This window comes from Tetrao urogallus, assembly GCF_951394365.1.
Source record: "Tetrao urogallus genome assembly, chromosome: 3".
Classification (NCBI taxonomy): domain Eukaryota; kingdom Metazoa; phylum Chordata; class Aves; order Galliformes; family Phasianidae; genus Tetrao; species Tetrao urogallus.
Window position 1 is genome coordinate 89,610,679 of NC_136815.1, and position 22,206 is coordinate 89,632,884.

Sequence of the window (22,206 nt, forward strand, 5' to 3'; positions counted from 1 at the left end):
AGTAGCAGTCATGTTTATGGTGTGACTGAAAATAGTTCATCCAACATGGAGAAGTGACTTGTGACCATGGTTTTCTTGAAGTTTAGGTCAATAGGTGCAGAATGTTATTTTTCTTGCAGACTACTTTTGTGATAAGACGTAAAAACACAAAAAGTGTATAATATGACTTATTGGTCTTCTGAAAACTAACCGTAGCACTGCAAGCCAAAGTGTGTGTTTGCCATTTAAGACCTTAACTGTCCTGCCCCCAGTTTTAACTGCATGCAATTTCTATGCACATTTGCAATGAATGATCGTAAAAATGAGCAGAAGCTTTTTAGCTTGTATCACTTCAAAGACTGCTTGTTATACTTGTAAAATGTCTCTGGAGTGCTTAACTATTAAAATATATGAATTTAATAGATTTTTTTTTAAGTAGTGTTTAACTGTCCTCTCACTTCTTTCCCTTAGGGAAGATCTTTGTCATTTAAGACCTTCCTCATCTGGGTTTTAATCAGTATTTACCAAGGTAGGAGAGAGTCGTGAATTGATTGAACTGAGAATTTTGTATCTGCTATTGTATTTTTATCTGCTGTGTATAGTTTTTCAGGAGCAGGTTAAATTCCCAAAGCTTAACATTTCATCAGCAGTTATAGATATTGCTTTCTGTTTATCTTGTAAATCGAGATTCCTGCAGTGTGCCAGGCCTATGGATTGGCATGGGTTGTTATTTTTATTGATGCGTGTCGTCTAAAGAAGGACATGACTTTAATTAAGTTCTAATGCAGAAAAATTTCAGCGAGCGCTTATCACGTTGCATATCCTTACACAGTAGTTTTCTTTCATGGAATGACAGAAGTACTGTTGAAGAAATCTGAATTATGTAATCAGTTAAAAGTAATTACACTTTCACTTATTATTTTGTCATTTAGACAAAATCAGGTGAATTGGCAGTTCATCAGATATTTTGCTTGAAAAGGTGCTTAGTTTTCTAACAGTTTTGTTTCTTCACTGCTCTGTTTTCTTTTATTTCACATGCAAAAAGCACAGTAAATATCACATCTCTTTTTTACATTCATGTTACCCAATTTCTAAATAAAAGTTTAAATAAATAATAATATAAAAAAAACCACTGAGTAAACTTTTCTAATAAGCAATAACATGTTCAGTGTGCAGTTGAACTAAAATGTCATTGTAGAATGTTTTGTTAAATTTGTTTGCCTTTCCCAGGTGGTATTCTGATGTATGGAGCCCTGCTGCTTTTTGAATCTGAATTTGTACATGTTGTTGCCATTTCCTTCACTGCCCTTATCTTGACTGAGCTCTTGATGGTTGCACTGACCATACGAACATGGCACTGGTTAATGGTGGTGGCTGAATTTCTCAGTCTTGGCTGCTATGTGGCCTCTCTTGCATTTCTAAATGAATACTTTGGTAAGTAATAGTGTTTTAGCAAAGTTTTTAAACAAAATTTTTGAAGTGTTTTTTTCTCATTTTGGTTAAGAATGATGTTATGCTTTATGAAATAGAGCTTTTTCTGTAAAAATATGGATTTAATTCATGTTGTTTTAAAATACTCTTCTGCCTACTTGTCCCAGGGTTTGATTCTCATTTTTCCTGTTAATATGATTTATCTGGGTGATAAACTTTTAAATCAAACCTCACATGCTCTTCCCCTCCTTAATCTCATTTTCCAACGACAATCCAAGCTGCTCATCTTAAACTGTCCTTGAGATTTGTACTTGAAATGGATATGTTTTGATAAAATGAGAATCGTTCACCGACCTGGTGATCTTTCTGTCTCATTACCTCTAGCCCAAGAGCTGAGGCATTGCCAAACTAGAAGGTTTAGCAATACAGGCTAAAACAGAGGCAGAAAGTTATTGATATTTTATATAATCAGTCTATTTCATAACTACAATGAGATTCTATATAACTTGCTTTGTTTTAAAGTACATTTTGCCACACTGTGTCTTACGGTTCTCATTATTCATAATTCACAAGATTTACAGTTCTCTCCTTTTAACAGTCCAAGGATCTGAGTGTCAATAATACATATTTCTTTTTATATCAAATTGTCTTTCACTTAAAAAAAAAAATTATCTTGGTCTTTGTGTGATTTGATGCATGTAAATTACAGAAATACACAAAATAACTGTGATTATACCCCAGTATAGGAGTAGCATCAAGCTCCTCCTTCCTCTGTTTTACAGATGACAGTAAGATCCTTTCTTGTTACTTCTCATTGCAGAATTAAATGTGCTATATGGTAGTTTCTAGTAATTGCAAGGTTCTGCTTTCACTCCCTGTTGTCCCAAGCGTTCAGTTGTACACGACTTTTTTTTAATTGCTAAATGCTCTGCCACCTGTCTCAAGTGATCTGTTAACTTCCAGACGTATGAAGAGTCGCATTTTAATTTTACACTCTAATTCAGGTTTTACAGAGAACCTTTTTCATTTCTCTGACACCGATACAAGATTCTTCAATAGAGACCATTGGGTTGATTCCAGAGTGTCCCCAGCCAGCTGGCAAGATCATGAACAAGCACTGGCTCTTTGCTTCCAATCTTCCAGGAACTTCATAAAGCACAATTTGGTGCTTTGCCTTTTAAAATCATCCATGTTAGAAACATAGAATCATAGAATCACAAGGTTGGAAACGACCTATAAGATCATCCAGCCCAACCATCTCCTCATCACCATTAATGTTGATAGCAGCAAGTCCTTCCATCCCTTCTAGGTATTTCTCATTGAGAAACACCTCTAGGTGGTGTTCATAAATGTGCTTTAAAAAAAAAAAAAAAGACTTGATACTGCTCTACAGCTCCAAGTCCTGGAAGTAACTCAGTTTTTAGGTTTCTGAATTAGCTGCATGCAGTGACTTCCTTAGGCACGTCTCAATGATGTGTTACGTGGGCTCTTAGTATGTCTGAGCAGGCTTAGGCTAAAACAATACATCAAAATTATACATTGAAATCTAATATAGAAAGTGTTCTTAAATGAGCAAAGTTGGAGCACTAAAGCATTTCTTTAGCTGAATCATTTTGGAGTTAATTTTCATTCACATTTAAAACAGCTCTAATCAAGTTGCTTATACATTTGATTATGCTTCAAAGAGGACTCAGGCAAAATGCAAGAGAACTGCCTAATTACTTACAGCCTCAAAACATAACCAAACGAATCTATTTTCAAATTTTTGGTTGAATTGCTGTTTAAAACCTTCTGACTGTCATGTGAAAAGCAGTAATATTCCAGTTAATGCTACTAACGTCTTTTCCATTTCCTTTTTTGTTGTTGTTTTTTTTTTTTTGTAGCTAGTCTTCTTGTCTAATATTCTTTTCACATAACTTCTGTATTTTCTGTAAAACTATCCTTTCATTTTCGTTCTCACCCTTGTGTGACAGGTATAGGCAGAGTGTCTTTTGGAGCTTTCTTAGGTAGGTGAAGTTTAACTTTTCTGGAAGATAACTTGTGGGGTGGGGGATGTGGAGGGAGGTGGTTGGGGGGTTCTGTGATTCTTAAGTACAACCTGACCATTGCAAAATACAGTCCAAAATTTCAGTGGCAAGTGTAGGATGCCACTGTTGTTGTCATAGTTGTCACAGAAAGTAGCTTCTGACTGTGACTTGTGGCAATATAATCACATTGCTTTCTCTTTACATTTTCGGGCTGTGAATTAATTTCTGAAGTTTTAGGAATCATTTGGTCTGGTCGTTGTGTCTGTTTCAGAGAAAAATGATCCGAACGTGAAATATAGCATCCAAGAAAATTAGCAGAATTTCTGGTTGGGAAATTATAGTAGTTATGAGTAGTTTGTAGGAGTAGAAAAATGATAAACCGCTTTAACCTTTAACATGAGAAACTCTTGGCGCTAAGCTGAGATCCCAGTTCTGCTGAAATCACCTTGTGCTGCAAAACTGTGCAAAGAGCATAAAGGGACTCCGAAGCTTTCGTTTAAAGAAAATAATCTGCAAAAATGAAATGTTGAGGTTAGCTTTCTCTCTGTGTTGTTTCTTTTGCTTGATTTGTCTGTTCTTAATTTGTTCTAATTTGCATAAGCAAACCTTTAAGAGAATTGATTGACTTTGCAATACGAAAGCTCCAGTTTCCATGTTATCAGCTCCCATTATGAATTTTTGCTCTCTGTTTCTGCAGATGTTGCCTTTATCACAACTGTGACCTTCCTGTGGAAAGTGTCAGCAATCACTGTTGTAAGCTGTCTTCCACTTTACATTCTCAAGTACTTGAAGCGCAAATTTTCTCCTCCAAGTTACTCCAAGCTTACCTCGTAAGAGTACATATATTCCTAGGGGCTTTTTTTTGCTCACACCAGTCTTCAAATCAAACATTCACCGTGCTTTAGTGTCTATGGATTTACATTGGACTAAAGAAACTAAGAAATAAAAGCGATCAAGTGAATAGAGCACAAACAGAGGAGGAAACATCTGACAGGTACATAACACAGAAGTACACTACCAAGACTATCAGAAATAACCTTTTTGTTGTTGTTTTTTTTTTAACCTGCTGATTATAAAATAAAGCTGAATTACTTTTGTTTTGACAGTGCTTGTGAATTATTTCCTTGCTACTGTAAAGGATTTTTTCCTACTGTGCTGATCTTCTGCAAGTTGAAATGAAAGGTTCGGTGATTACAAAATTTCCTGATCTTCTTTTAATGTTTCCATGTGGACAAACTCATTTGTCCATACTTACTATACCAAACGTAATACCTGTAAATGCCATTGTCTGTATTAGCAGCTAAATATTATTCCTCATCAAACATGGATAAAAATGCACTATTTGAATTATGTACAGATGTCTGCGTAGCACAGTATTATTTTAGGAGCTGTTGCCCATTTCTGTACTCTATTTCTGGCACCAGTAAATATTACAGATCTGTGATGTTGACAGCAGTTCTTTCAATGCACATTAAAAACCAGATTGCACAGAAGCTGTTGTGTAGAAAACAAAATGACAAATTCTGTACATCATTCCACTGTACCTGTTGACCTATACAGATAACAAAGACATTGCTGCTCAGTAAATATGTTTTAAAATTTTTATTCATTTTGTATTTGTAAAACTGCAAATAGTGTCAAAGTACATTTCTATATATGAAAAGTCCAGTAAACCTTGTATTAGCTAAGATACTTAAATTGCCTTGTAATCTGTTTACTTGGGTTACTCAGGTAAAAATGAAAGATGAACACACAAACATTGTGGTAGGAAAATGTCATCTTCCAAGCTGTAAATGTTACGTTTTTGTAACTCAGTTTGAGTGCAATCTTGTTTAAAAAAAAAAATCTTTCTTTTTTTTTGCATGCTATCAACTGTCAGTTGTATATCCTTGCTGAGTTACGACATTTACAGCAGCTGAAGATTTGTTAAAGGATCTTACTCTGATAAAACCTGAAGGGTCCAAATGTTACGTGCTGTGCTGGAAAGTAGGATGTATTTTAGTTTCCTGTTGTGCTATAATTTTTCATTCTGAAGAAGTACATATAACAAATTTGGCATAGTCTCATAATGAGTGGAGAGGATTAGTATAACTACCCGTGCTTTATTTATTAAGTATTGGTGTTGGTTTTTTTAAACAATATTTATGTCATTTTCATGTCTGACTCTATGCCTTTACAGCATAATTCCTTGCTTGATACCTTATAATTTCTCCCTTGTACGATTATAATATTGGATAAGTAACATCTGAGTAATAAATCTACTTCCTGGGAGAGCAAAAGGGATTGCAGCAGAGATATTTGGACTACACCCCATTAATTTTGTTTTGAAAGTTTTTCCTAGCAGTTCTTTACTTGCTTTTTTTTTTTTTTTCTTTTTAATTTATTTTCATTCCTCATTAAAAAAGCAATAAAGCCTAATTTTTACTAAATAGTATTGATAGTATATGTATTAAATAAACTACTGAGGTAGTGTTTCTTTGAATTGCACAACACTGCGCAGCACTTTGCTCTGTCCTTCTATGAACTCACTTCTGTGAAAGCACCACGAGATGTCACTGTTCTCGCATCCTAGCAGAAGCCCTTCTTCATTTCTTGTGGTTTTGGAAAGATACCTTTGGTTAATAGTTTTAGTTTAGTCCCATTTTCTTTTTTAGTTGCTGATTTGCTTTCATTTTCTTGGATGTTGTTTTTTTATCCCCAAAAAGTGTTTTTTTCCCCTTTGAACCATTAAGAAAAGCCAGCACGTGCAGATCTGAGGTATTGATGATGTTTTCTTCAGATTATCTTACAATTATGAGCTCTCAGCCATAACAGTAAAATTCAGCAGGTAAGCAAATGCTTGAGAGTGTTGGTCATCCTGCATCTGTACGTCACGCGTTTGATATTAGTCAGAAAATGAGAGAAATCAGACTAGGATTGTAGAAGTGATAATATCACTTAAATGCAGCTGTATGAGATACCATCATACCCACGTGTACAGAATGTAGTTTACATGCATTAAGCACTAAAATTGTGAGGCTAATGTGTCAGCAGACGTATAGACTCTGCACACAAACACGCACCTTTTAGAAGTGGAGGCAATTTTCCAGAGTGCTTGCTTTTCTAGAATATTTTCAGTGTCCAGTTTCAGCCAGCCCTTTATTTTGAAGACTGCAGAAATCTGCTTCAGGTGACTCACCTTGCTTTGGAGGCTCAGTCTGTTCCTGTGCACACCGGAGAAGTTGGAGTTCATTCGTGTCACTCAGCCACAGCCCTGCAAAGGGAGTAGTGCTACCATGTCACAGCAGTATGGAATTAACAACATGAACACAAAATGTAAGTGTTGTAATAGATGCCTTTCAGTAGAAGGCTTTAACATAGCAGAGATTTTTGGCACAAACTGAGTACCATCACAGTTCCTGGCTCTTAGAATGGTAACATGCCTGGTGTGCGGGTGAATAAATTATTCCCAAAGAATCTCATTCCGTTGTCATTCACATCAGTATTTTGGGGGGAGTAAGTATACCTTACATAAACAGATCTAGGCTACCAGTTCTGCAGGAATTTAAGCAAAAACTTCAGTATTCACTTCTGTAGTTAGCTGTCGTGGGGATAACCTTCAGGAAACATGGGAGTTGATTTCACTGCAGATTGCTCTGGCTTGTGCGTTCGTACATGTTAGCAGCACTGCCTCTGTACTCCTTTGCAAGTGTATGACTGTCTCAAGGCATTTGAGTTGCTTTTAGACAGAACCTGCATCAGATGCTCTGCTGCTGGGATGGATGGTCTGTTCCGAGGATCATCCTCACTCCCCGGACTGAAGTGCACCTCTGCTCATGTCAGGTATGCTGGTAGCTTCCATCTGAACACTGCTGCAGTTTGATACTCTTTGTGCCTGCTCACCTTTGTGTGCATGCTGACTGATAGTACAGACCTTCCTTGGAGACTCCAGAGCCATGCTGTTAACAGAGATACTCAGACATGATCTCCTTCCCCACTTGCAGAGCTCTATGTCTGAGTTTTATATATTGGCAAGATAACTTCAAGGAGGCTTGCATCCTTTCACATGTCCAGAGCTATAACCATGGCTCCTACAGCACCTGCAGGACAAAGAATTTAGCACAGACTGTGTGCGAAGTGCCAGGAGTCTGGTTATCACTTATAAAGTGACAGCTGCAGCGGAGAGGTGGCCATTCTGCTCTCACTGCTGACAGAGAAGCTATTGTAAGTCCTGCTTTCCTTCACATCCATTTGAATTATAGTTTCCACAGCTTCAGTCCTTATTTTTGCTGGTCAGAGGGGAAAGAATTGGGCCTGCAGTCTCTTATCACACTTCATTTAATAAGCAGTCTGCATCTAGACTGCTATTATAATTCTATTGAAACTTAAAGGCAATCAAAAAAGGCCTTCAAAATCTTAGCCCCCTGTAGGGAGGAAAATCAGTACAAGTAAAGAGAGTCAACACAGATTGAACATTACATGTAAACAGACAGGAGGTACAATATCTTTAACGCCATGTTAAAAAGCAGAGGAATTTCTTTTGTAAACAAAACACACTTGAAGTGAGATACTTCCCAACAAGCATTGACTACCCAGCAGATGCCCTCAGCAGGGTTCACAGCTGTTACTGCGAGGGGGAATTTGCACAGCCAATTGCTAACAAAATCATTTTCTAATAGGGAATTGCACTCGCAGACCTATTTGTTACTCCGTCGACCGAAAACGTGATTTTGACTCAAATGTTCTACAGTGGAAGTTGTACAAACTGCATACCTTGAACACAACGAGAGAGTGTTCCATATTTAAGTTCTCAAATTCTGCTTTATTCTCCCATTCCTGATGAGGCTGTAGCAAAATTGCTGCTGAGATTTCTACTTACTGTTGTCATGGATGTATGTCATAACCAGCAAAGCTAAGCGTGTAAGTTGCCCAGAAGAGGGCTGGCTTAATGAATACTTACATTTTCTTCCCTATGAGCTCTAAGAAAGATCATCTGCTTTAAGAAGAGAGATTATTTTACATTATTATACATGATAGGTATTTATGAGCTAAGCTTTATTCCTCTAGTAGTAATCTGTCTACTTCCTCTCCCGTTGGCAAAAGTAATAATAAAAAGGCCTTCAAAATAACGTTTCTGTAGCTTTAACCAAGCTGTATGCAGAATAGTCCACTGTAATTCTCACTGAGAGAACTGCTTTCTGTTGTTTCTCTGTAATCTACACATCCAGCTTGTCTGTGGTCCTCTCTGTTTTGCTGTATTTTGCTCCAGGTTCTGAGCATGAATTTGATTTTGCAAAGCCAACACATTGAGGGGAAGAAACTGGCCACTTTGGCTGGGAGGTTAGGGACATTAACGGATGCTTTCTAAGGATGCCTTTAAGGAATACGTGCATGTGCAAGTGTTATGCATTTATTGCAATCATCGATTGCCTTTCTGAAGGAGAGATTTGGAAATTCCACGGTAAAATGCTTCCTTTGGATGAAACCTCTGTGCCATGTTTGCTCAACAGAGGAAGATGAACTTCTATCTCCCTCTATGTAGCAGTTGCTGGTGGCTGCCTCCTCTTGCCATTGACTTCTGAATTCATCTGCAGGGACACTGTCATGTATATGCTTCTACTTCTGCCCACAGCTTCTGGTTCCCAGGGTACCTCCTCCCTTTGTCAGGAAGTGACCTCTGCACAGCCATCCTTTGAATAAAAGCCTGTGGCTCAACTCCATCACTGCTGACAGAACTTATTCTGGCTGGAGGAGGGAGGTTTTCCAACATGAACAAGGAAGGTGATACAAACCTGGCCTAGCGTGTATTTATCCCAATCTAAGTGTAATTAAAGCAATTGTAGGCACTGTTGTTTAAAAATAAGTAAATAAATATTATATAATTTTACCAAATTCTGGGGAGGAGCTGAAGGGAAACAGCACTGAGCGATACTGAGATTTCTATCTTGTGGCTGTGATCATTTTGGAATTAATTGGCTTTGCCTTTCCACTTTTGACATAAACTTACTTTTGAGATAATAAAACATAATAAATTATATATATATATATATAAAATCAAGTATTTAAAGGTATCCTGAAGGCTTTCACCTTACCTTTCTACTTGTGCACGGCTAATTATAATTCTGCTAGGTTCTTTTACATTATTTTTGATATTAAAATTAATGGAGGATTGAGAGACGAAAATGACTATTGAGTCTGCCCTTGACCAGGATGGGCTCTGCCAGTAGAGTCAAGCAGCATTCCAGAACGTCTGTCCACCTGCTGTCACATTGCATGCTCATCACTGCATTAACCTGAAGAACAGAACCAGCACAAATGCAGCTGGTGCTCTGCTCCAGCTGTACCTTCCCTCACGTCAAGAGGTACAGGTGGGAGCATTGGATCCCTGGAAGCATTCAAGGCCAGGCTGGATGTGGCTCTGGACAGCCTGGTCTGCTGGTTGGCGACCTGCTCGTAGCAGGGGGGTTGAAACTGGATGATCATCGTGGTCCTTTTCAACACAGGCCAATCTACGGAAGCAGTGCTGAGCCAGAGGCTCCTCCAGTTGTTGAAGCAGTCAGCTTCTGTGTGAATGGGTTTGCAGTGCTGGAAGGGAAGCGGAGCAAGGAAAAATAAGCTATCTCTGTATAGCCTGAAGCAGATTTCTTTTGTCAGGGAGTGGGAAGAAAGCCAAGCCACTAGTCACACTAGTGCACACCAGCAGCGCGCTACTTGCTTGCCATCTGTCCAAAAGCAATTACTTGGAAATGGCAGGTGAGGTGGGAGAAGGAGGATATTCCTCAGCTGTAAAGTGGAGCTGGTGGGAGGCACTGATGTAGTACTCTCAGACCCGGAGTCTCTCTTCTTGACAGGCAGGTAACTCGCTGCCAGCCGGCCGTCAGAGCACAGAGTGATGGGGCTTGCTGCTGGAGGCCGGGGAGCTTCCTGCAGCACAGCTGCCCTCAGGCTGCTACCTGGGGCTCAGGGGCTGCTGCCACATTGCGAGCTGGGACCTGAAGGAACATGCAAGCCAGCCACAGGAAATGCCTTTTGAAGGCTGGGGAAGAACTGGAAGTATGTGGGTAAACTTAATGGCGCTTGAGGCCCTACAGAAATATCCCCCATTGCCTGCATTGCTCACTGTGGTGAAGAACTCCGGCAGTGCTGTGCTGTGTCAGTGCAGCTCTATGCAGCTTCCACCTCCACGTGGCCGGGAGAGGGCCTGCTGTTCGCAGGTACTGAATTCCTGCCTGCTTTGTTCAACCTCCGCCTGGCTGATTTGCTCACTGCTGTTGGCTAGTAGAGTCTGCACCTCCCTACCCCTGGGAAAAAAATCAGAAGGCTCTGCTCCCATGCACCTCAATGCTGGGTGTGCAGGTCCCATCCCCTATGCACATGATGCTGCTTTAGCAGTGAGACATAGGTCCCACCCTCAAAGCAAGCAGCTTGGAGCCACCTGGAGCTTTCCATTGAGAGCTGTCTTTCCTACAAGCTACCCTGTGGGTCACAGCACTGCCTGACTGTTCTCAGCACCTTCCCACTATTCCTGCTTGTCCATTCCCCTCTAAGCAACCCAGGCACGAAGGCCCCTTTGGAACTGCAGCCTGCTGTTGTAGCTATTGACTCAAACACAGTCACATCTGTGTGTGGCTCAGTGTTAGTGACTGCAGTCAAGATTTCATTTTTGTAGCATTTATTTTTAAAGACAGGACTCAAAAATTCCATGGGAGAGATTCATCAGGTGATCATGTGAAGAGGGTGACTGAGCAGCTGCTCAGGGCTGATCTCTGGGCAAGCTGAATGCAATATGCACGCTTCCAGTGCAACTGAGGACTAAACGTGGTGGGAAGACACCAGGTAAAGAGACCTCCAGCAAGTCAAGGGAAAACATGAAAACAGAGGCCTCTCTGTAGCTGTCTTGTTACCTGCTAGTTTCCATCCCAGACAGCTCTCACTTCTTCCAATGTTCATCACTCTTTTTCTGGTTTGATAGTTTTCCAAGACAGGAGAAATGCAGGAACTTTAGGAGCGAGAAAAAGTGGGAGCTGCTTGGGAGTCTGGAATGAAGCAGTTAATCAGCTTCATACTGGGCAAATCTCAGTGAGTATCAGAATTTGAGGCAGTAACTAAGAGCTCAGAGATATAAAGCAGGTAAAGTGGGAAGAATATAATAATTTCCATGTTTTCTTATATACAACAACTTGCATTCCCGTTTGAAGGGAATTTTCACTAGAAGTAACAGGCAGTTCTGAATGCCACTGTTTTTAAAATGTTTGCTTTGTGAGCAGGAGCCCAATTTCCAGACCATGCAGAGTAGTCACTTCACATTCCTCCACATCCCTTGGCAAATCTCAAGTTGATCAGCCCAAATGAAGAGAAGAAGACTGTAGGTGCAGAAAAGTATAGGAGCAATAGACAGATGATTGCTATTGTTACCACATTAGGTATGGACCCCGAGCAGAATTCTTGCAGCAATAATACAGGTTATTCAGAGAGAGGTAAAGAGCCACTTTGCCTAATAATTGAGAGATTTATATATAGGAGGAGGTTTTGCCATTGCTGAGAATGGATGGAAGTGAGGGAAAATGACAAGAATAGTGAAGACAGGGACTTGGAGAGTACTTCAATGAAGAAGTAATGCAGTGAAATGAGGTCCAGTGAGACAGAAGGGTCCTAAGAGCTCCTCTTGGTGACGCTGGAGGAAAGGAGCAGTATCCTTTTTCTTACAGGGAGAGCTTTCAGGAACGTGGTAGACCTGCTAACTTAAAATCTTAAGAACATGGGAGCTTGGTGGTCTCGTTTACACCAAGCATAAAGGGAGGACATGGATTTTAGCTGGAGACTGGATCATCCCACTTCATCTTAGGGATTGCTTCACTTGTGATTAATTTATTTTTCATGAGCATAAACATGTGGTATGATTTTTTGTGATGCTCAAGGTCATGCTAGAAGCCAGCTGGTTAGCCTCCCTGTAATTCCATACCTGCTGCTGGATTTTCTTCCCATCTTCCTGGTGACTGCCATCAGTGCCGCCCAGCCTTTTAACCCAGACAGAAAAGCATCTGCATCTACTGCCAACTCCTTTCCTTTCTAATTCAGCATCAGCATTTTCAAAAAATGACTTCAGTTTCTGTTTGAATGACTGATACAATTCAAAGCCTTTGACACTGTCTCTACCAGTATTCTCCTGGAGAAGCTGGCAGCCCATGGCCTGGACAGGTACGCTTTTTGTTGGGTAAAGAACTGCCTGGAGGGCTGGGCCCACAGTGGTGGTGAATGGAGTTACATCCAGCTGGCAACCGGTCACGAGTGGTGTTCCACAGCGGTCAGTTTTACAGCCTGTCCTGTTGAAATGTCTGGATGAGGGCATTGAGTGCACCCTTAATAAGTGCAGATGACACCAAGTTGGCAGGAAGTGTCAGTTTGGTTGGAGGTAGGGAGGCTGTACAGAGGGATGGGCTGGATAGCTGGGATGAGGCCAGTTGGGATGAGGATCAACAAGACCAAGTGCTGGGTCCTGCACTTCGGCCACAACAACCCCAGGCAACGCTACAAGCTTGGGTCAGACTGGCTGGAAGATTGTGTAGAGGAAATGGACCTGGTGGTATTGACTGATGCTCAGCTGAACACAAGCCAGCAGTGTGGCCAGGTGGCCAAGAAGGCCAATGGCATCCTGGCTTGTATTGGAAATAGTGCTGCTAGCAGGAGCAGGGGAGCAATTGTACCTCTGTACTCAGCTCTGGTGAGGCTGCACCTCGAGTACTGTGTTCAGTTTTGGGCTCCTCACTGCAGGAAGGACACTGAGGCCCTGAAACGTGTCCAGAGAAGGGCAACGAAACTGGTGAGGGGTCTGGAGCACAAGTCTTATGAGGAGCGGCTGAGAGAACAGAGATGATTTAGTCTGGAGGAGGCTCAGGGGAGACCCTTATCATTCTCTACAGTTATCTGAAGTGAGGTTGTGGTGAGGTGTGGTTCAGCCTCTTCTACCATGTAACTAGAGAAAGAAAAAACTAGAGAAACTAGCCGCAGGAAATGGCCTCAAGTTGTGTCAGAGGAGATTGAGGCTGGATGTTAGGAAATAATTCTTCTCCGAGAGAGTGGCCAGGCACTGGAATGGGCTGCCTGGGGAAGTGGTGGAGTCACTGGCCCTGGAGGCGTTCAAGGAACGTTTGGATGCTGTACTGAGGGATGTGGTTTACTGGGAAATAGTGGTGATAGGTGGACAGTTGGACAGCATGATCTTGGAGGTCCAACCTCCGCGATTTTGTGATTTTACGTTTCTATGATGAAGTCAAAGTGAACAATAGTAAATAGGTTTTTGGTTTGGTGTGGGTAATTTTGGTGGGGCTTTTTTTTTTTTTTTTTTTTTTTTTTAAATTGATTATATATTTCTAGAAGGTATCTACAGGAAGTTTCATGTGAAACATGCTATTTTTACATCGACCAGAAGGGGGCAGTAGGAGCTTACAAATAACCAGCATCGCTCCGCTGCGATAATAACCAACAAAAGTGTTCTTGTTTCAAGATACACGGTACCTATTTTCAAAAACTGTGTTTTAGTAGTATGAGAAATGTATATATATATATATCTTTTATTGGTTTATTCTTAAATCTTTTAGCCAAGGCAGAAATCATTGGCATGAAAAGGATATTTTTTCATCCAAAGCAGTCGCTGTCAAACAAAAGCATCTCTTTGCCTGCATCTGGGGCTGCACTGCACAGGACAGGCTGTTTTTAATCAGTGCTGGTGCTGTAACACAGAGGGGGTTTCAGACAGCAGTCCACCTATGCTGGACTCAAGCAGCAGTCTTGGCCACCTGGGACCCTCGCTCTCTGAGGTGAGTTTGTGGCTTCCTGCAAACTTTTAATTGGGTTGAAGGGAGGAAAAGGACACTTCATGGAAGGCCACCACAAGAAGCATTTACCGCGACAACCCATGGCCAGTGTTTCAGCAGCTGTGAGGACAGCCAGACTGGCCAGGAGGTATCAGGCTCCATGAAAAAAAAGTGAGCTCCTGTGCTCCTGCAGTGCTCGATGTTTCATCTCCCCATGTTCAGATGTTCTCCTCCTTGGCACTCCTGAATCAGCAATTCCATGCAGCCACTGTGACAGACATCAGAGCCAGGCCCAGAGCAACGTCCTGGCAGCCCATCCTGGCCTGACCCTGCCTGCTTTGGATGGCTGCTCTGCAGCTCCTGGGAGACTGAACATGGGCGTGCAGACCTTTGCCCCCATGCTCATCCCAAACTGCTCTTTTACTGCCTTCACCCCTTCGCCACTTGCATAAAACCAGCTGTGTCCACTTACTGAGTGCAACCAGCAGAACCCAGAACCAAATCCCAGACATCCAGGCTTGGCAGTTTTGACTCATGGAACCTGAGGAACAGTGAGAAAAGCATTTTGTTGTGGCACAGCTCTTATAGCTGCATCAGTACTGAGTGTTAATAGCTTTAATTTCAAAGACACACCTCCAGCAATGGGCTTTCTAGACCTCAGAAGAAGTCCTGAAGTACCTTGAGACAATTGTCAGCCCTGGTCTTCAGTCTGACTTTGCATAGCTGCCTTCCCTAAAAGAATAAGCTCTTGGACTCTCATTTTCTGTTTTCTGACATTAAAGGCCAAGTTTTTCCTTCTCTATTTTTTCCCCATATTACAGGTTGGTGGACATGTCCAACCTTCAACAGCAGGTCTGGGAGGCTATTCTGTCTTTACCTCTTAGCCTGACAAAGGCTCTACTTTGTGATACAATGCAATTTGATTTCTCCTACAACACTCAATACATCCGTGGGGAGCCTCTTCGTCACGCAGCACAGTTGAGAGGTTTCTTTAATTTTGTAATTTACTTAACGTGCTTAAAAAGCAACCCAAAAATAAATGTAATCAGACTCCTGGGAGGAAGGGAGTAGAGAGGAAAGCCCTGAGAGTAAAGAGGAAGGGATCCATTTGTAACATCTTCACAGCTTTTCTCTATCTGTCCCAGTGCATGCGTGTTCTGCACCTGCACTGCCCTGAGGTGAGGGGCTGCTGCTATCCCACCCCAGAGCAGACATGGGCTTGGTGCCCAGAGGTTGTGCTGTTTCACAGCACTTGTCATCTATCTCCCTGCTGCTGGAAACTGCATCAGACTGTGTTCTAGTTAAGAATAGCAGGACACTGGGGTGCTTTCTGGCATTATTTCTTAACAATGAGAACAGTTCCCTGGGTTTGGAGAGCTGAGTGTCGTGACGTGTAAGTTGCTGGAGCTGAGGAGTTCCTACTGTACAACAGCTGCATGGCCTTTGAGAAGTCCTGCTTCACAAACAATGCATGCCAAGCAGTTTCAGAGTCAGTCCTCCTGGTATCAGAGACTTGACTAGGCAGAAGTTTGACCCTGCTAATGTTTGCAGATGTGCTTTATTCTAGTTGGTGGTGAATTCTTTTCTCATTCTTTCACATACAGGAACAGATGCAAGAGAAGAGATGAGGTTCTTCCTGAGACTTTCTGATCCTGCATTCCCATTTGGAAATCAATTTAATGCATTTTAATTGCTTATTTTCTCCTAGGTTTTCTCTTTAAAGCTATGCACCAGCAAAAAATAATAAGCTAGAGTCTAGCCAGGCAGGCTGCTAATGAGGAAGCTTGACTCAAGATTTTAATTTTCAGCATTTGCTCTTCAAGATAGATATTTCAGAATACAAGGGTGCCACAAAACAGGAATGTTGCCACTGGCTAGTGCAGTAAAAGCACCAGGTTTATGCCTCATTTTGCTGCACTAAGAGCTAGACACTTACATGCTTGACCAAGCTGTAAGAGTCTGGCAATGTACTTCAGGATGCTGGACCCCTCAGTCAAACCATCCCTGCCATAAAAAAAAAAAAAAGCACCCCTGGTGCCTGAAATGTGGTGTGAAAAGAATGAGGGAGATAAAATTTAAGGTGTGAAGAAGGAAAGGGAAATGCTGAGAGCTCAGTCTTGTCAGCCTTTCAGGATCACCATGGTAAGAGGAACTGCTGGCTGTGCCAAGCTGATCCAAGGGCTTCTCAGAAATCCATCACCCATGAGGCATTCAGCATCTCCATCACAGCCCGTCGTTTCCAGTAGCAGGCAGCATCCTGTAAGTTCATCTTTTAGTAGATGAAAAACTCCAAGTCCTACCCTTGTCCCAGGCTGCTGGCTCTGGAGATACTGAGCAGCTCCTGAAAGCAGGAGGGGAAGAGCTTTCCATTGCGCTTCCCACCACTGGGCTGCAGCTCATCGTTACTCGCTTCACTTGGGATGTGAAGGATGCTCCTCAGCAGTGCGCAGTCCCAGCTGAGTGAATAAAAGTTTGGTATCTCCTCTCCTCACCTGGAAAATACTTTCTCTTTCCATACCCATCACCTGCTGAAAACACTGGAGGAAGAGGGAGTGGGAACTGGTATTTGCAAGTGTCTATAACAAGGAGCCATAGTCAAAATTGCTGCCAGAGTGGTTCAAATCCTATTCATCTGTGAAGCCAAACCCAGAAAAGTTTCAAGTAATAACTTTGAGTTTGCTGGAGTTTAACAAGGCTGACAGCACATCAGGAAACAAGATCAGTAAAAAGTATGCAAGTCTTGATATTGATCATTGGTATTAAAAGGATAAAACTCAGGTTGGAGAAGAGAGAAGAGCGATAAGCAGGAGTCTGTGTGAGGAGAGCTAACAGCCAGGATCTCCTGGAGCTCAGCACTGGGACTCGCTGTGTTTCAGAGCTCTGTACAAATGAGGCTGGCGCAAGCTGCTGGGTGTCCAGACACAGATGATGTCATGATAGAAGGGGAGGCTGCTGATAAACTTCAGGAATGCACCAGCTACAGGAGGATTTGGAGTTGCTGGGGGAATAGGCTAATGCAAAGAAATTCAATATCACAGAATGGAAGGCTATTTATTTGGAGAAAACCACTGGCACACTTAAATGCAACTTTAATGAAACAGAGCAGGAAGAAACTAATGAAGAAAAGGCCCCGGGCTGGTGGTGAGGAGCAGCAGGGGTAGCAGCAGCCAAACAAATAACAACGCAGCTGAGGTTTTGGAGAAGAGGGCTCCTGCTGCAGCCAGAGAGCTCAGGGCTTCACACCGCATCATGTGGCGAATGGGATGGCTCTCAGCACGCTGCTCAGTGCCTGCAACCTGCCTGATTACAGGGAGAGGGATTACAGAGGGCACCAAGCACCACTGGAGCAGCCCTTTGTGTCAGCCAGCTCAGCACTGAGCAAGGGGAGCACACGTGTGGAGGGGATGCATGAGGACGCTTGCTGCCTAGGGCACGTGGTATAACCATGGCTCAGCAGTGCACGGCTCTCAGTCAGAACCACAGAGTCTGCTGGCTGTAGAGGCAGATGCTCCAGACTGACCACCGGCAGACAGGAGAGGGTGAGGAGTGGCAGGGACCCGTTTCTCACAACAGATATCCCAGGGACATGGAGCCTACCAGGAGAATGAGAGTCCCTGTCTCAGCAGAAGAGCCCCCGTGGCCTTTGCAGTGCTGGAACACTGCTGCTACAGCGTGACCCAAAGCTGCCGCGTTCCTGCCAGCAGGCCCTGCTCTCAAACAGACTGCCTGCTGCCAGGAAGCCAGGTGCGCACCCGTGCCAAGAGTGGGTGGGGGGAGCACTCCTCACGTGCTCCTCACGGCCACAGCAACCCATGCATCTCCCAGAAATTGCACACCTCACCTTCCCCTTCCCCCAGAGAGGGACCAGCTCTGCCACCAGCCCCTGCCCAGCACCCAGGCAGGCTGCAGCAGCTCTCCAGCAGTGAGTGCTCACAGGTGAGACCAGAGGCTGCTCAGCGCCAGCAGCTGGGGAGCGTGACACAGGTGAAACATTTCTGCAGCTACCACACAGAACTGATCTGTGTGTTACACCAGCCTTTACTTTTAGGCCACCCGCTGCATTTTGGGTGTCCCTGGCAGGGCCCAACACATGCTCACCTTTCCAAATCAGACAGCTGCACGAGGGGGACCTCAATTGGGGCATCTCTGGGGTGGGAACTGCACCCTCCCACCTGCTCAGGAATCAGGATATGGGGAGGGGCACCCACACAGGGCTACCTTTCTGAGCTCACATCTGTTTAATTCATCCTTCTGCACACGGCTGTGGTGTGGCTGTCTGATGTCTGTCCTTCCTTTAGGACGTCGGTGTCTGAATGGGTGGCTGGAGCTCCAGAGAGGCATTAAGGCTGTTTTCCTGCAGTCCTTGGCTGTGTGCCTCCACAGTCGCTTACCGAGAGCCCACTAAATCAAAAGCCAAGTAAACCAACAGGGCCTTCGGTGCCGTAATGAGACCGGCCACAGGGTAAATTGCAACATTATTCAAGCACACAAAATTCACTCTGCTGGCATTTGTCCTGCTAAGTGCAATGCACTTTAAACGTGGTGAAGTGATTTCTAACAGCCTTCACAGGAGTCTCAGCCTGGGGGATGTCAGGCTGACCCAAATCCCTGCCTCTTCACCAAATGTGTTCCTTCTGGGGATGTGGGGCAGCAACTGGCCATCGCTGGTGCGTATTTAATGGGTTGTGTGAGAGCCTCATGGTTGCCTTTTCACAGTGGTGTGATATTGGCCAAAAACACCAGCCATGTGCTTGCTTATTTTCCAGCAAATTTAGTTATGATTTTCAAAGCAAGGGGATTAGAAATGCTTCAACTACGGATGTGGTTAGGGAGACTTGGGACTTACAAACCTCTGGTTACAACAGATGAAATCCTGAACAGATACTGAAGCTTTTGAAGCTGCCAGGATCCAAAAGATGAGTACATGGTCGGAGATGGATGGTGATACGTTAGCATACATATCATGAGGGCTGCTCCAAAAGTAACACCTACTGTTTTATTATGTTGGCCCATGATGTCAGAGGCAGATGTTGGTGAGCTTGAGCCTTCCTACCAATATTCCATTCCATCTCGTTGATGTATTACAGATGGCAGCAGAAGGGCAGCCTGATAAAAGGGCATCTGACATGGAAGCATATGAAACAAAGATGTTGTCGCTAAATTCCTCCACACAGAGAAAATGCCATTGATTGATATTCACCGATGCTGGCTGAATATTAATGGAGACCAAAGAGTGGATGTGAGCACACTGAGGTGGTGGATGCTGCATTTCAGCAGTGGTGATGATGGCAGTGGGTCACCTCCGCTGGTGCAGATTTTTACAAGCATGGCACACAGGCTCTTGTTCACGCATAGCTAACAGACATATCTGTGTTGAAAAAATAAAAATAGAGCAAATTCTCACCTACAAAACGCTATCAACTGCTGTTATTGTGTTCTTGTAGCTTCCGTCAAGTCCGTGGAAATAAATAGGAGGCATTACTTTCGGAGCGAACTAGCTATAGAAGGGAAGGCACCCGGGACAAAATGACTGTGTCCCAAACGGTTTGCTTTTTCGATCCACGCGTCGGATTCTGGGATGCTGGGAGCACACTGTAAGAAAATATTCCATATCGGCAAACGCTGGAGGCGGAAGACCCCCTCCCCCCCCCCCCCCCCGTCGATTTCAGAACACGAAGTTGAGAGCTCGCCTCTCTGAGGGGCTGCTGAGCAGGGAACAGTTCGGCCCGAGCCCCGCGGCAGGTTGGGGGGCTTCAGGGACAGCGTGAGGCGGTCACCAAGGCGAGCTGGCTGGGGAGGCACCGCCATGTCCCCGCGGAGAGCACGGCTGAACGTGAGCTCCCCGCGAGGCAGAGAGGATCCGGCACCGGGGAAGCGGCTTTAAAAATGGCCAGGGAGCGTTCGCTACAATAACTCAATGAAACAACAGCCGTCTAAAAATAGGGTTGTTTTCTGTCCTAAGCTCCTTTTAACTCCGTTAGTCATCACCAGCTCCTAAAATAAGACCCGTGTAGCAGTCTCTCCTAGTAGCGGCTGTAAACAAACCCGGGGAGGCGGCGAGCGGGGGACGGGCAGAGGAGCGGAGCGGAGGCGGGCCGGCAGCGGGCGGCCCCGGGGCGGCAGCTTGGGACGCGGCGGGGCCGGGCCGGGTCGGGGGAAGCAGAGAAGCGGCAGGGCCGGGGGCGGCCGGGGAGACCCGCGCTGCGCCGCCGCCGCCGACCGCCTGCGACAGCTCCGAGGCTTTGGAACGGAGCCACGGTGGTCCGGGCAACGGCATTAAACAGGAGGAAACAGACGGGGGATTCCGTCATTTCAGCGGCGAGCCGGGGGGAGGGGGAGCGCGGGCAGGAAAGGAGAGTCCCGGGGACGAGAGCGCGGCTCGCACCCCCTCTCACTCCCTCCGAGCTCCGAGCCGTACCGCGGAGCTCGCCTCGGCCGCCGGGCGATGTGCCGAGATACCCGCGACCGTCGGGGCTGCGGCGGCGGGCGGCCGGAGGAAGGAGGCGCTGCCGAGCGGCCCCGCGGCAAATCGCGCCCCCTGGCGGCACCCCCGCGGGCCCGCGTCGAGGCGAGGAGCGGCCGGCCGGCTGCGGGCAGGTGGGACGGCTGATGTCCGCTGCCCGGCGGCGGCCTCTCCGCGTTTTTTTTCTCGAAAGGAGAGCGTCCTCCTTTCTGGTTTGGTTTTGCCTTTCCTGACGTGAGCGGGTCGCTCCGTCTGGGGGAGGGAAGTTCCTCGCAGGGCCCGCCCGTCGGAGGGGAACATTTTGCGCGATGGTTTCGTGGACGAGTTCGCCCCAACTATCTGCCGTGGCCTCCCGTTTCCCCGAGAGCGGGCAGGATTTCGTTTACATTGGATTTATTTTCAACCACATATGGGTGTCATGCACGAGATTTATGATTTTATTTTTTTATGCCAGATACGCTCCAAACCACCCCAACTCCACTCTATCCGCCGTTTAATCCCAACAGGAAAATGGCCCGGCCCTGCCAGCTGTGGGGCAGAGGGAGGACGGAGCGGGAGCGGCGCGCCCGTCGGGGCAGCCGGGGCATCCCGGAGGCGGGAGACGGGAGGAGGAGCCGCTGCGGGCTGGAAGCCTCTCCTTCCCCCGCTATGAAGTGATGAGATGCAACTGCGTTGCTGAGATATTTACAGAATAATAATAAATAAAATAATCAGAATAAATCTGAAGCGACTGAAACCGAGTCCACGGGGTCTGTTAGTAATTTAACAGAATGGGATTTTCCTCTCTCTTGCCTGCCAGTTGATGCTCTTTTCCAAATTTCCACAGCGGGGGAAGCCTGCGATTTTTTACATAATGATTTCAGCATGCAGGGCCGCCTTCCCTCCCCCCCCCCCCCCCCTTCCCCACCCCCGTCTCCCTCTCTCCCCACTCCCGCGACTCCCCGGCTCTCTCTCCCCACTGCCGCGACCCCGACGCGCTCGCTCCCCCAGAAGGGCCCCGGGGATCCGCGGGCGGTGGCACCGGGCGGGGGACGGGGGGCCGCCGGGGCCGTCGGTGCCCGCCGGTGCCCGCCTCCCGCTGGCCGCCCGCCGGCGGCGGGGCCGAGGCCCGGCTGACATCACGATCCCGGGGCGGGGAGAGGGGCCGGGAGGGGAAGGGAGGTGGGGGGTGTTTTCCAGCTTTAAAAAGGCGGCGCCGGGCGCGCAGCCCTGCGTCAGAGCGAGACTTCCCCGCTCCGCTCGCCCGCTCGCCCCGTCCCCTCCTGCGGCACCCGGCAGCCGAGCGGCGCCCGCCGGCCCCGCCGCCCCGGCGCGGGCAGTGCCTCCCAGTCCCCACGCACACCGCCCTCCCCTCCATGCCCCGGCCCCGGGGGGGCGGTGGCGGTGAGCTCCCGTGCCTTCGCGGCTGCGGCTCCCGCGTCGGGGGCGGCGCGGCCCCTGCCCCCGGGGCGTGAAGGCGGGCGGGGGGCGCGGGCGCGGGCGGGCGCCGAGGGGCCGGGGGCGGCCAGGACGA

General features: G+C 45.7%; 1 protein-coding gene across 2 annotated transcripts in view; it reads left to right on the forward strand.

Annotated features, from left to right (window-relative positions):
• The window catches only part of ATP9B (ATPase phospholipid transporting 9B (putative)), a gene marked incomplete at both ends in the record, with an annotated part of 154,432 nt that extends 150,161 nt beyond the window's left edge, over positions 1-4,271 (forward strand). Inside the window, 4 exons of one of the 2 annotated variants that reach the window (XM_079533223.1) lie at positions 451-508; positions 1,210-1,413; positions 3,384-3,416; positions 4,135-4,271. In XM_079533223.1, coding sequence (XP_079389349.1) covers positions 451-508; positions 1,210-1,413; positions 3,384-3,416; positions 4,135-4,271 — 432 coding nt within the window. The remainder of the gene's footprint in view (positions 1-450; positions 509-1,209; positions 1,414-3,383; positions 3,417-4,134) is intronic. The other variant, XM_079533224.1, reaches the window with a different exon arrangement.
• Between the last annotated feature and the right edge of the window lie 17,935 nt (positions 4,272-22,206).